This window comes from Eleginops maclovinus, chromosome 20 (assembly GCF_036324505.1).
Source record: "Eleginops maclovinus isolate JMC-PN-2008 ecotype Puerto Natales chromosome 20, JC_Emac_rtc_rv5, whole genome shotgun sequence".
Classification (NCBI taxonomy): Eukaryota; Metazoa; Chordata; class Actinopteri; order Perciformes; family Eleginopidae; genus Eleginops; species Eleginops maclovinus.
Window position 1 is genome coordinate 22,103,863 of NC_086368.1, and position 13,743 is coordinate 22,117,605.

General features: G+C 39.9%; 3 protein-coding genes across 4 annotated transcripts in view; all 3 read right to left on the bottom strand.

The window, feature by feature from the left end:
- The window catches only part of r3hcc1 (R3H domain and coiled-coil containing 1), a 7,339-nt gene extending 3,097 nt beyond the window's left edge, over positions 1-4,242 (bottom strand). The window contains exons 1-8 of the mRNA XM_063911329.1: positions 4,066-4,242; positions 3,229-3,358; positions 2,891-3,028; positions 2,198-2,723; positions 1,477-1,652; positions 1,175-1,245; positions 979-1,074; positions 71-211 (exon numbers count right to left, since the gene is read on the bottom strand). Coding sequence (XP_063767399.1) covers positions 102-211; positions 979-1,074; positions 1,175-1,245; positions 1,477-1,652; positions 2,198-2,569 — 825 coding nt within the window. The 5' untranslated portion in view covers positions 2,570-2,723; positions 2,891-3,028; positions 3,229-3,358; positions 4,066-4,242 and the 3' untranslated portion in view covers positions 71-101. The remainder of the gene's footprint in view (positions 1-70; positions 212-978; positions 1,075-1,174; positions 1,246-1,476; positions 1,653-2,197; positions 2,724-2,890; positions 3,029-3,228; positions 3,359-4,065) is intronic.
- A 687-nt stretch (positions 4,243-4,929) lies between these two features.
- Positions 4,930-8,317, bottom strand: golga7 (golgin A7). Its single transcript, XM_063910810.1, has 5 exons — positions 8,168-8,317; positions 7,026-7,148; positions 6,785-6,937; positions 6,582-6,683; positions 4,930-6,331 (listed from the first exon to the last, which is right to left on the bottom strand). The coding sequence occupies exons 1-5, from the start codon at positions 8,174-8,176 to the stop codon at positions 6,284-6,286; spliced, it is 435 nt and encodes a 144-aa protein (XP_063766880.1). The 5' UTR covers positions 8,177-8,317; the 3' UTR covers positions 4,930-6,283.
- Positions 8,318-8,853: 536 nt separating this feature from the next.
- rplp0 (ribosomal protein, large, P0) lies at positions 8,854-12,029 on the bottom strand. 2 transcript variants are annotated; one of them, XM_063910808.1, is made up of 8 exons: positions 11,862-12,029; positions 11,465-11,572; positions 11,187-11,362; positions 10,843-10,930; positions 10,250-10,396; positions 9,752-9,937; positions 9,512-9,652; positions 8,854-9,084 (listed from the first exon to the last, which is right to left on the bottom strand). In XM_063910808.1, exons 2-8 carry the CDS (start codon positions 11,516-11,518, stop codon positions 8,926-8,928), a joined length of 951 nt encoding a protein of 316 aa, XP_063766878.1. In that variant the 5' UTR covers positions 11,519-11,572; positions 11,862-12,029; the 3' UTR covers positions 8,854-8,925. The 2 variants fall into 2 exon arrangements, with proteins under 2 accessions (XP_063766878.1, XP_063766879.1); XM_063910809.1 differs by lacking the exon at positions 11,862-12,029 and having other exon boundaries at positions 11,445-11,572.
- Positions 12,030-13,743: the final 1,714 nt, after the last annotated feature.

Below are 13,743 nucleotides of genomic sequence, written 5' to 3' on the forward strand. Positions count from 1 at the left end.
AGGAGAATCTACAATTCTTTCCATGAGAACTTAAACTGCCTAAAATGTCAGACGTGATAGTGTGTTTCACCTGTATTAGCCAACAGTGTTTGTGATTCCCTTCAATATCGCTGCACTCTCTCCCGTGCCTGCAGCCCCAGGGCTCTGGTCACCATCCGCCTGGCAACAGCACAGTCTGTCCGAGGACGCTCCTTCACTGGCTGGATAAACTCTGGGAGACGAAACAGAAACAACCATCTGATCCGCATCATGAAAACACCAATAATTAAGTTTAGTGGTATGGCCCTTATCAAAAAAGTGCCTTACAACAAGTTCATACAACACAACAATGAAGCACTAATGTTTGAATGACAGGAAAACACAAGAGGGGAAAGAAAATGGCTTAAAAACGTTATTCTAAGCCACAGGTTGCCAGCAGAACTCTAACTAAAGTCCTTCTCTGAGCTCTCTTTAAAATCACCAGACACTTTTGACAAGAACATTTTATTTCGCACAACATGGGAGTTGCTTGTCTTCTACTGCCCCCACCTGTGTTATGTGATTATGGTAACTCCAGAACAACATTTTAAAACAACAAAGTCACGCAATATCCCAAACAAACATTTTGTTTGAGACTTTGATTGATCGAGGCAGCTTTTACCGTTTGTGTTGACGGAGCCGCTGGCTCTGAAAAAAGAGCAATCGACTTTCGTCTCCCATCAGAAAGGGAAGTCTGAAGGCAGGGGCTTGAAAATATTCAACAAAAAATGGAATTTAACTGCACTTATATTGATTTTTGTTTTATTTGGTGACAAACACGTTGCGGCTCCCCCTGTCCACAGCAGGACATTAGTAAGTACTAGGAGTCACTATGGATTAATACCTCCTACAGTCTCACTTCAAACAATACCAATACCCCTTCAACGGTTCTCCTACACCACAACAAACACAGTATTCCACGTAGCTACAAGGCTCATATAGGTCTAGTGGATCACATACCTGCCCGCCTGGTGGCCTTGCCTTTGGCTTTTTTACTGGCTTCAGTCAGTGCTCTGGTCTTTAGCATCGGATGGCAGATGGAGAGGGCATGAAGGGCTGCACAGGACATTTATCAACGTTAGTTCATTTTGAATGATTCTATCTTTTGAACTTAATCACAGCACTACAGTTGTTAGGCAGGGAGGAGGAGTTATACCTGCTGTCTCACTGGAGAAAACCCCCAGGGCATGTGTATTGTCCACCCACTCGATCTTCATCCCACCGTCACTGCAACACACAGGAAAGCTCTTGAGGACACTGGCAGCTGGACCAATTGTTTGAGGTTTTAGATGACTGACTTTGGACATTCTGTAAAGCCTTAAACTACAACTTTGTATTCTAGAGGAAATACGGAAAGATATCTAATCCACAGTTTAAAGAATAAAAGAACCCGAAGTCCGCTGAACTACAACAGAAAAGCTTTGGAGAGGAACTGAAACATCTGTAGAGACGCAATACCTGTATTCTGTGAAAGCGTCCAGGAGGTCATCCGTTTTGAAGAGAGCAGGGAAGTCATAGATCTCGATCACGTGGCAAAGTTTATCCGGGCTGATGCAAACGTTCTCATAAAAGGAGTAGTCGTTTTGAACATGCTGAATGGAAACAGTCACCATGTCTTTCAGATGTGCCTTGATCTGATAGAAATAACAAATAATGAATTACAATACACAGTATGGTGCTAATGTTGCATCAACATCTCACCATATCCTCCTGCCAGTTAGCCGAACCACTGTAAAATGCACATCCTCTGCACTCATATAGTGAGAGTCTATTTCCACTTTAAGAAATCTATCTAGCTATCTCTCTAGCTACAGAGAACAGGGACGTTTTTTAGTTAAACCCTGGTTACCCAGCTTTAGAGAATAGAAATCCTAGGCGAAATAATTAGTAGTTCATCCTCGCATCCATCCACTGTCAAATGATGGTGCTTGATGGAGGAAGAACAATACATTTTAGGCTAAGAATTATTAGTCAATGCAGCACAAACTGAGGGACCTATTGCTTTGACTAAATGACAATCAACACTGAATGAACATAAACATAAGAAGGCAAACTTTCCATTCAATGTAATATGAGCGTTTATCCCCCCTAAAAAGAAGAAAAGTACACCACAATGGTAAATATCTCAATGAAAACAGATGTGGATAATATTAATATGTATATCAGTAAGCCAGCTTACCTCTTCCGTCACATCATCTATGTCTTCACTGCCCTTCTCATCCTCCTCCAGACTAAGGTCACTGAAGCAGGACACGGTCTGTTCCAAGACTTCGGCCTCCGCTTCATGAAGTGTCAACACCAACTGTTGTTCGTCTTCCTGAGGACAATTTGCTGAACAGTCAGCAAAGTGGTTAATATCCCCCTCTTCTACACACGGGGGACACTCCTGTTGGGATGAAGATGATTTTTCTGTATTTTCGGGACAGAAACAAGAGTCAGAAGAACTGCTGCTGCAGCTACAGCTACTTGAGACTGGACCCGGCGACCCTTGCTCTCCCGGGGGATCTGGTGAGTTTCGTACAGAGATCCTTTCCCGAGCAGCTCGTGGCATGTAGAGGGGTTTGTCCGGTCTCTTAGGTCCTCTGCTGCGAGATGGGATTGAAGATTTAGGCTTGGCTTTGCCATCCTTCTCCTCCCTGCTTCTTAGGGGCTCTTCATAAAAGCTGTTGTTGCCTTCCAAGTCATGGTCTTCTTCTACCTCAGCCCTAACGAAAAGCATAAATGTCTTATTTATCAAAAATAAATTCCCAAAAACCTTTAAAAAAAGCAACTTAAACTTAAGGAAAGGTGAATTACAACACATTTCCCTTTCTTAGCAATATATCAAAAATGTTTTATTGCACATCTAATAAAAAAGGTCTATATTCAGTACCTGAGCTCCAAATGGCAGACCACCACCCTACGGCACCAGCTGTCCCCTACTGAGAAGGTGGAGAACTCTGGCAGGTCCTCTATGCTCCTGTGGATCAGGTACCGCAGTCTGCTGGGTAGAGGGGGGAACAGGAGCACACTGGACAGGGACAAAGAGGGCAGAGGAAGACAGTAAGGTCATAGTTGCGCAACAGCATAAAAAATATAACTTTAATCAAAAACAAACATGTAAATGCAATCACAGACATCTCTTTGAAAGGTCTAAATTAACAGTTGAAAGATTGTTCTGTTTGTACTTTCTTATGGTTCCTTCCTATGGTCTAATGGCCGTAGCCTTACCTCTTGTGGTTGCTCTTCTGTACGTATGTTTCCAGCTCCTCCTTGACATAATGCAGGAATTGATTTTCTTGCTTAGGGAGATAAATGCCATCGAAACACGGAAACGCCAGGGTGGACAGCAGGACGGATCCTGTGGTCGGACAGAGGAAGTTAGTTTTAAACTGAACTTAACTACAGTGGTGGAAGAAGTACTTGTATCTTATATTTAAGTAAAAGTAGTAGTACCAAAGTGTAGGAATACTGTGTTAAAGGTAAGTCCTGAATTGCAAATGTTACTCAAGTAAAGTACTAAAGTATTAGCATGGATATGTTCTTAAAGTAACAAAAGTAAAGTATTCATAATGCAGGTTGGCCACATTTCTAATATTATATATACTGTTATGTTTTGAATATATTTATTGAGGCATTACTGTCTTTGCCACAGCTGGTAAAGGTGGAGCTCATTTAAATTAATTTGCTTAGTGTCAGGAAGCTTGTTGATTTATTTAATAAGGTATAAAACAATTGTTTTGTAAGTATGAAGTCGCCAACACTTGAGTAAATGTGCTTCAACAGTGATATAACGCTACCCTGAAGACAACCCTCTATCGTTAGCCAAATACAAATTCGCCATGGCAACTGTAGCCAGTAACGTCAGCTAGCAACCAGGGTGAGAAGTAACAATACCTAGATTAGTTCAAAGTAAGTAGAGCAGAATGCTGCTGGTTATAATGAGTGTTTATGTCAAACTAAAAACAAGTCAGCAACTTAAAAAAAAAAAAGCTAACACTCTGGTTAACATTCAGTGTTGTTGTACTGGACGTTAGCTAAAGCTTGTAGTAACTCGAGCGGGCTTACCGTTATGGTTCAATTCTCCTTGTTTTTGTTTTTGGACTTGTTTAAGTAGTATTGTAGCCCTAGAGAGCGGAGATAACTGCAATTAAAGCTACAGGCAGCAGTGTATCAGTAGTTAGCTTGAAGTATTTAGCTACCGGAAGCAGATGTTTCAGAAGCTTCAGAACCGGGACACATCCGGTCTGATTTCTTCACAATAAAAGCTACTTCATTACAAATACAGCTTCTCTAAACCCACTGATAGTTTTGTGTTCATAAATACTCAAACAAAATACCAGTGGTGGAAGAAGTGTTCAGAATTTTTACTGAGGTAAAATTACCAATACATTAATGATAGACTACTCCATTACAAATAAAAGTCCTACATTCAAAATCTTACTTACTAAGTATTATTAGAAAAATGTACTAAGTAAAAGTAGTAATTCTGCAGAAAGTTCACCTCCATGTGTGATATATATATATATAGAATTTAACAACGTCATATATATATATATATATATATATATATATATATATATATATATATATATATATGACGTTGTTAAATTCTATAATGATATTGTTGCATCAAGTGGCATTTTGCTCTTGTAGAGAAACATAGTTTTGAGACAAAAATAAATATTGGCTTTCTGTTATAGGATAATTCCACTTGATTGTACCAGTAAGTCCACTAGTTTATACTTTAAAATTACAATATTTACATCTGAGATATAGCAGAGAAGTATGAAGCATTAAATGAAATTACTCATGTAAAGTACATGTACTTAAATGTTTGAACCCATTGCCCGCACATAGAAATGCTATCTTTCCTCTTAAAAGCCTTATGCACATGTATGAAATAAAGTCAAACTCAATGAGCTACACATATTTCAGGAAAAAAGTAAATTTATTGAGATACAACAGAGCATTATTGTTTAAGAAAAGTACACAAGGTGTATCAAATACCAACAATAGCAATCATATGTGGGGATGAGTGTTTAAGGTCTCTGTGGTGGTTTGTTGATAATCAAAAAAGGTAACACATTCGCAATATCAATGGTGAATCAGGACTGTTGACACAGATGGACATTTCTCAAAATGTACTAGGTCATGCTGTTACTTTGTGATGGAACTTATTAACAGTACCCAAGATCTTTCTTCACTCACAAAAAAAACAGTTCAGAAGACAGCATGTTTCACAAGACCAAAAAGTCACATTCATGCACTGACAAGAACACATTTGCCTCAACAAAGGCTACACCCAGCATGTCAATACTGTGAAGCACTGCCCATAACAGGATTACTGTTTACAGACTGTACCAACAGCTCTATTTCTACATATTTCTTATGACAGTTTGGCTTAACATTATTTGACTTAAAATGCCTTGCAAGTGAAAAATCACTTATATATACAGCCACGGAAAAAAAGACCACTTCAGCATGATCATCTTCCCTTGTTTTATTATTTATATGTCTTTGAGTTAAACGATTTCTTAAATTTTGTATTGTTTTCTATAAACTACTGACAACCTTTCTCTGTGTTGGAATTCAACAGACACTGGAATGGCTGCAATACATGTAGACATTGAGTGGTCTCTTAATTTCTTCCGGAGCTGTACATACACACCATGGTCAAAAAGCATTGAACACAATGGCACTGTTCACAAAAGATCACTCTTGATCAATTGGGACATGATTTATACATCACCACATGTATAAAAACACATTTATAAACATAATAAGGGATAGGCAAACAGTAGGGTACTTATAAATAACAGAGAGAAGTATCAGATCAAATGTATATACATTGATTCAGGTTAAGCAGACATCTCAATATGTGCTGCCAGACAGATGCAAGGTATCTGGTCAGAATCATCACACTTTACAGAGAGGTAGGAAGAAAGAAGAAGATTCTGTTAGCATTAAAATAACATAAAATAGCCAATACATACAGACATTGGAGATTATCGTGTTATGTTTTGGCTATGTGGTAGTATATGTCTGTCTGAATGATAAAAAAATAAGTACATTAAAAGTGGTCCGATATCAATTTGAATGCGGCATAAAATATATCATTTTAAAACAATGTTCATGGCTGAAGTTTTGGGAAGAAACTCTCTAGAAAAATCCTAATTGATTGATGGTGACCCTGCATCGAGAAAAGTTTCACAGATTTCAGGTCCAATTCGCCCCTCACAACAGTCGGACTCTTCATTTGAACTCTTCACTTCTGCCAGGTTCTTTATCTTCCAGAGCCAATACTCCTCTCTTCAAAGATGGTAATTTCAACCTAGAAGATAGAAAGTTAGGGAAAACACACTTTTCAAAATGCACATTTTCTTATATTAACAAAAAGTACTTTTCTTAGCATACACAGGTTTTTTTTTTACATTTACCACCTGATTTATTTGGCTATGTATAATATATACACTTAAGAATTTAAAAGACACTGGTTCATTTAGAATTCAAATTAGGCACATCTTAAAGAGTAACCTGTCCAAGCATGTAGATTGAAATATTTCATAGACGAAAAAGGATACAACTCTGAGGCCTCTCTCAATGGGGTCTGTCAACAGCAAGCCTCTGGGAGCATATATCTTTTCATTCTGGTCCTTGATGTATCTAGCAATCTTCTTTAAAACCTGCACACAGAGAGACACATTGATTAATAGATCTGTTCGACCAGAGAAATAAATATGAAGGGATATGTTGGATACACAGAATACTATTCAAGCAGTTTTACCTTTTCATAGTGTGTCTCCATACAGAGGAAAATTGTGTAGGCGGTTAGACAAGCCAGACATCCTTCCAAATAAGACTTCCCTCCTAGTTTCTCTGCTTCTGCATATAAGTTGTTTAGAGTCTGGATGGTTTCCTCAAACTGCTGCTTATCAATCTGAAACAATGCGAATAGCTCATATATTATACACTTTCTTTTAACATTCTGTCAATAATCAGTACATCCATGAAAACACAGTACACACCCTAGACTCCAGTTCAGAGGGAAACTTGGTCTGGAACTTGGAGATGGTTCCTGAGCCGTAGTCTCTCTGGACGAACACCTTGGAAGAGACAGTTGGCTGCTGAAGGTCGTGTAAACTGTGGGTCTGAGGGAGAAAAAAATGAACCATTAGGAGGATGATTTCTTTTATGAAGAATCGTTTTCTTAAGGATTTGGACAGTAGCAGCTACTGTTATTCCAGCTGCAATTTATCTAAGAGGTTAATCATCAGAGATGGAACAAGTACTCAGATCTTGTACTTGAGTAAAAGTACCAGACTGTAGGAATACTCTGTTACAAGTCCTGCAATCAACATCCTACTCAAGTAAAAGTACAAAAGTATTAAAATGAAAATATAATTCAAGTACCAAAAGTAAAAGTATTGATCATGCTCATTCAGGATAATCTACATCATAATATTTTGTATTCAAATGATTATCAAAGTAATGGTGGAGCAAGTTTTATAACGTTGTATACTGCAGGGTAACTTGTGTATTTAATCCAGATGTAACTAAAGTATTATTTAAGTGTTGATTATATTTCACATCATTAATCCAAACTGCAAAGTAACTTACCAAAGTATTAAATAAATATAGTGGAGTACACGATTTAGCCGTGATTTGTAGTGGAGCAGAAGTACAACGTAGCGAATAATTGAAATACTCAAGTGGAGTACAAGTCCCTCAACATTTTACCTGAGTACATTACTGGAATAAATGTACTTAGTTACTTTACACCACTGTTAACCATTAGAACCAAGCTAATGTTATTAACAAGCTAACAGCTTCACAAAAATGATATCGTTTTAAATGTAATGTATATCCGTTGGCTATTATTCCTTCTGCTTACACTACTGATTTAGGCTACTTAACAAATATGAAACCGTATTACAATATAAAAGTATAAAAAAGAATGTTTAGTTCAGCGATCCACTAATAAGGGGTAACGTTAGCTAGCTTCGTTAGCTTACGTTTGCTGACCGATCAACCCTGCCGAAGCAGTATGAATGGCTACGTTAGCCTTTATCGTAAACCAATACAGGTAACACATTTAACGTTGTTAAATACATAGACATCCAATTACATGTCATCATCTTATAACGATTAAAAACCACAAAAATCTTACCTCAGCCATTGTGGATATTTCCCTGCAGCTGCTACGCAACTACGCCCCAGCTATTAAGCGACTTCCGGTGTATGATTTTCAGAATACAAGTGTAAACTAGACACAGATCAATGTTCCACTTGGTTAATCCCTCAGGCTCAATCCTAAATTTCACATTTTAATTAAAGCGTCTGAGCACTGAAATGCACTTCATAAATATCACGCATTACTCTTATAAAACTTTTCCGGAACATATGATCGCCTGACAATTACATTTCGCTGGTCCCATAGGCTAATGATTTTCCCTTTTTCACCTAACATTGTATCATGAAACTACTCTCTAGTTACTCCGTCTATGACACTGAACTATTCAGACCTAATCAAATTCAGTTTGCTAAAATTGTGTTTTTGTTACCTCAGTGCTATATAATTATCCACCGTCACTGTATTGCACAGGAAGGCATGTAGGGTTTATAGTAGTTTTAAAAAACAATCGATGTAAAAAACTATGGGTTAATGATGACTGGGAAGAATACAACAGCCTCAGTTTTACATGTTCTAGATGTAGCTAAAGTTTTGAGCATCTGTTCAAACAACTTGTACTGTACTACATTTATTCTACACCCAAGTAGAACTTCAGTACAGAATCCATTGCATTTATCCTAATGCAATATACAGTTTACTTTTATAAAGTCAGACAAGTCAGGTTGAGTTAAGATTTTTTTTTTATTGAATCATGATCTTATTTGATTCAATCTTGGTTGTTCGCTGTATTTGTTTTAGTCGAACAGACCGAAGCCCATGTCATCATCTGATTCCTCAGACTCTTCCTTCGCTGCTGCCTCCTCCTTAGCAGCCGGAGCCGCGGCGGTCTCGGCAACTGCTACAGGTGCTGCGACAGCAGCAAAAGCAGTTGGGTCAGCCAAGAAGGCCTTGACCTGTGAAGACAAAGGTATTGTTAGTTTAACATTTCCAGTGTCCTGGTTAACAGAGGCAAAACTTTTGTTTTTTTAAACAAAGATCAATTGTGTCTGAAACCTTTCGTGCCTGGCAGTCGAGTGATGCTAACTGACAGGTATAGCGAGGAAACAGTTAATGTTTGCAGGGGGAACGACAAAGCAGTACCAAACAAGCTGCATTGTAACTTATCCTGCACGTAAACATGTCTATGAAACCGGGTCTTTAGATGCAAAGTTGAATAGCCCAATATTACATTTGTCTTGGAGGACTTCAGTCAATAAGAAACCCTCTGTCCTTCGACATTCATATTGAACAAGAAACATTTTCCCAAGTGACCCCACAGTTAAAGGACATCTGATCAACAAATCAACTTATGTTGTGAAAGTACTGATTGGATTTGTGTACCTTGTCTGCCAGGGGGAAGGAGTAGTCTGTCTCCACAGCGACAGCCAGGACTCTCTTGAAGCCATTGATGACGGAGTGGGGGACAGAGGCCAAAGTGGGATAGCCAATCTCCAGACACACACTTGCAATGTTCCTCACACCCTAAATTAAAAAGATACATTTTAATTAGGGAATATGGTAAGATATACCAAAGTGATTTTTGGTTGCAACAACAGCTTTCATTTAAGCAAAGAATCTCACCTCCAGGAATCTGGCATGCAGAGAAGCCTCTGTGATGTCGAGCACCTCAGGACTGTAAACACTGCCGTTGTCATACACCTGCTGGATGTTGAGTCCATAGGAGAAGGGTGAGATGTTCAGCATGTTGAGGAGCGTGGCCTCGCTGGCACCAACCTTGTCGCATGTCTTTATCAGACTGACATCACTCTGAAGAGAGAAAACACGGGTTAGTTACTGATAACATTATACTTTTATAAGGCTAGTTTTTATTTAAGTGTGTCTGAAACCTTTCGTGCCTGGCAGTCGAGTGATGCTAACAGTCAGGTATAGCGAGGAAACAGTTAATGTTTGCAGGGGGAACGACAAAGCAGTACCAATCAAGCTGCATTGTAACTTATCCTGCACATAAATGTGTATGATTAGTCTGGGAAATAAGGTCAGAGATTACATGAAGCAATCCATCCAGCGTGTCAAGCAGTCAGTGAAATACCAACCAATATAGGAAGAGTTTAAGCTCACCAAGATTTCAATGGTTCCCCTAGAGATCTTGGTGGTGATACCCAGAGCCTGGAAGAAGGAGGTCTTCTCAGGACCCAGACCGGTGTTCTGGGCTGGCACAACGACATCACAAGGGGCAATGGCTCCGGCACGGGCAGCTGCAGGCACCTGGGGATTTGAACAAACACTTAAGGACGCCATTTGAGCGAAATTAAGTCCAAACATAATTCTACAAGGCTTAAGTCTTTTAAGTGTCTGTAACCTTTCGTGCCTGGCAGCTGAGTGATGCTAACTGACAGGTATAGCGAGGAAACAGTTAATGTTTGCAGGGGGAACGACAAAGCAGAACCAAACAAGCTGCATTGTAACTTATCCTGCACATAAACGTGTCTGAATCCTGGTCGTTAGTGTACATACCAGTTAACCAAATCACTAATGATTGCATTATGTGGTTGTCTATAAGAGTGGTCGAGTCAAAACTTTGAGCATAATTTTTACAATTTAAGACTGCATTAATTTGTCAGGTACACTTAACAGGCAACTTCAAACATCTAACGTTAAGTTACTTTGGGAGCTGTCGAAAGCAAACATGGCCATTTTATTTGAGTTCTTACCTTGTTGGCCAGCAGCAGGTCCCGGACCTCAGTCAGATCCTCCTTGGTGAAGACAAAGCCCACATTTCCTTTAATGTGAGGCAGAAGCCTGTTCAATTATGGAATCTACAGTTAGATATTTTGGCAGACATGGCAATATATTCTTAAATGAAAAAGGTTTTAATGTCTGAAACCTTTCGTGCCTGGCAGTCGAGTGATACTAACTGACAGGTATAGCGAGGAAACAGTTAATGTTTGCAGGGGGAACGACAAAGCAGTACCAAACAAGCTGCATTGTAACTTATCCTGCTAGATCAAAACAAATGGCCTTAAGTATCAACAAGATAGTGAAACATTAAACTCACTTCTCCAGGGCAGGATTGTTTTCAAGGTGGCCACGAATGGCTTTGCGCATCATGGTGTTTTTGCCCATGAGCACGACAGCCCTTCCACGCAGAGACAGACGGATGGTCTGCATCTGCTTGGAGCCGACATTGTCTGCACCCACAACGAAGCATTTGGGAAAGTCATCCAAAAGTTGCTACAAATACATAAAACATCAATCAATTACATATTCAGTAATACACTGTAGTGTAAAATATAAAACTTAGATATAAACTTACGCAAGTCAAGTCCTACTTACGATGATTTTCATAAAATAGTTGGACTTCCACGTGGCCCTGTCTTCCCTGGGCATCTTTGCAGTGCTTCCAAGGATCGCTAAACAGCTGATTTAAAGACAAGGTAATATCTGCAAACAGAATAAAAACATTGTTAGATGCGATGTATAAAACGGAACATATGTGATCTGTACAACATGACATGTGGTCGACTGCTAACGTTAGCCGGCTAATAGCAAACTAGCAATGTATTGATAGGACGCGGTAGGCCTAGTGCCCACGCCGTTCTTTTACATGAGCCAAAACATATAATTTCGTGCTATAAGTAGTTATTGTTACACCAAAAGTCGTTTGTTGCCTTTTCCTGTCTCAAAGAAAAGTGTGATTTGTGTTTTCTAGATGAGCATGAGTAGGCCTTACCGTGACTAGAGGGTCGCGTGAAAGAAAGAGGAAAAAGGAACTGACGCAAACAGAATTTATACAAAACAGTAACCAATCACAAGAGAGTACGTGCATTAGCTATTGGTTGGTTGCTATGTCAATCACAAAGGAAGTATGGGCGTTGGCTTCATAGCTATTGGTCGGTTGCTATGTCAATCATAAGGGACAATGAGAGTGAACTTCACAGCTATTGGTTGGTTGTTGTGTCAATCGCTTTCTATTACCTATAGGGAGAAACCCACGAAACCAAAGCTTCATAAACTCATCCGTTCCAACGATCAAGATCGGTTTAAAAGAATGATGTTTCTACCTTTTTTGACTGGGCTAATGGTAAAGCTACATTAGTACATTTGATTAAACAAACAAGCGATGGCACAGCCGGCACAACAGCTCCCGGCAGAGATCTGGGTCCACGTTTTTGGTTATCTCTCAGCTTCAGACAAGTTTAGCGTCCGGACAGCCTGCAAGTATTTCAAAAAACTTATTGACCACGGATCTCTTTGGAAAGACTGGTCGGTGGTTCTAGGTTTCCATAAGGGATATTATAACAGTCAGTTTTGGGGCACTCTCCGCCGAAGAAGAGTCACCAGTGTGGTGTTAAGGGGAACCAAAGCTACGGACCTGAAACGGCTGGCCTCGTCCATACCTACTCTCACCACAGTGGTAACGTACCAAAGCTCCCAAGCGAGCCTCGGCTTCTTAAAGGAATGCACAAATCTGAAGCGTTTGGCTATTAGAGGTAGTGGCACTCCTCTTTTGCTAGATGGCTCCACAGTGTATGAACCCAAGCAGCTGACTCACCTGAGCATGTGTGATGTTAAACTTCCCACTACAGCAGTGTCTAGCTTAATTTCTGCTGTCGTCAAGTTTAAAAATCTTACGTCTCTAGTCTGTCATAAAGTGGGAATCATTGAAGACACTTTTTTGATGGTTCACTCCATACTTACCTGCCTGCCTAAGCTTAAACATCTCTCTTTGTCCGTTGGGCATACACTGTGCACCTTTCACAATAACTCCAGACCCAACCCAGGTCCCTTAGGAGGAGATGATGCCCCAGTCTTGTCCAGTCTGGAACTTATCGACTGCATGGATTACTCATTTGAAGAAGATGTAATGAAGCGAATGCCTGGCCTGAAGAGTCTTGCTGTTTTCTACAATCACTCACATCACCGGATTCCAGGAGGACAGGATGGTGGTCACCTAAAAACATGGCTGAGGGACCTCTCTCAACTGTCAACACTGGTCATAGTCAAGGGCCCGCCTGTTAAAAACTACGTCACATCCATTCCAGCCACAGTGACCAGTCTCACACTGTGTATTGCAGGATTGTCTCCACAGGACATGGAGGCTGTGTCAGTGCAGGTACCAAATCTTCTGCACCTTCACATTGACCCCTGGCCCTCACATTTAGGAGCACATGCAGCTCAAATCCCACAACTTTTTCCAAAGCTTAAAAGTCTCAAACTGCGGCATGAACACGTATCAGAGAAAGATTTCTTACAACTTCACCAGCTAAAGGACCTGGAATACTTGGAGATTCTGGATATCCGCCCGCACCTCTCTGAGCTCACTGGAAAGCTCCAAGCTCTCACAAATGTCAGACTTCAGGTCATAACGTCTCCTCGCAATATAGATGTGCTGACTTGTCCTTGTGTTTGCCAGGTGAATTGAACTGCCGTGTTTTAGCACGCCAGTTGGATTATTTCTATATTGTTGTTAGAAACTGTCGGGATCAAATGAATATCTGGGGTTTTGATTTTTTTTTATGTCGCTCAGATATAGTGCCTTTTTATAAATCCCATTGTTAACCTAAATCCGGAGTACCCAAGAAGGGAACTTCTCCATAACAAGGGGTCATTTA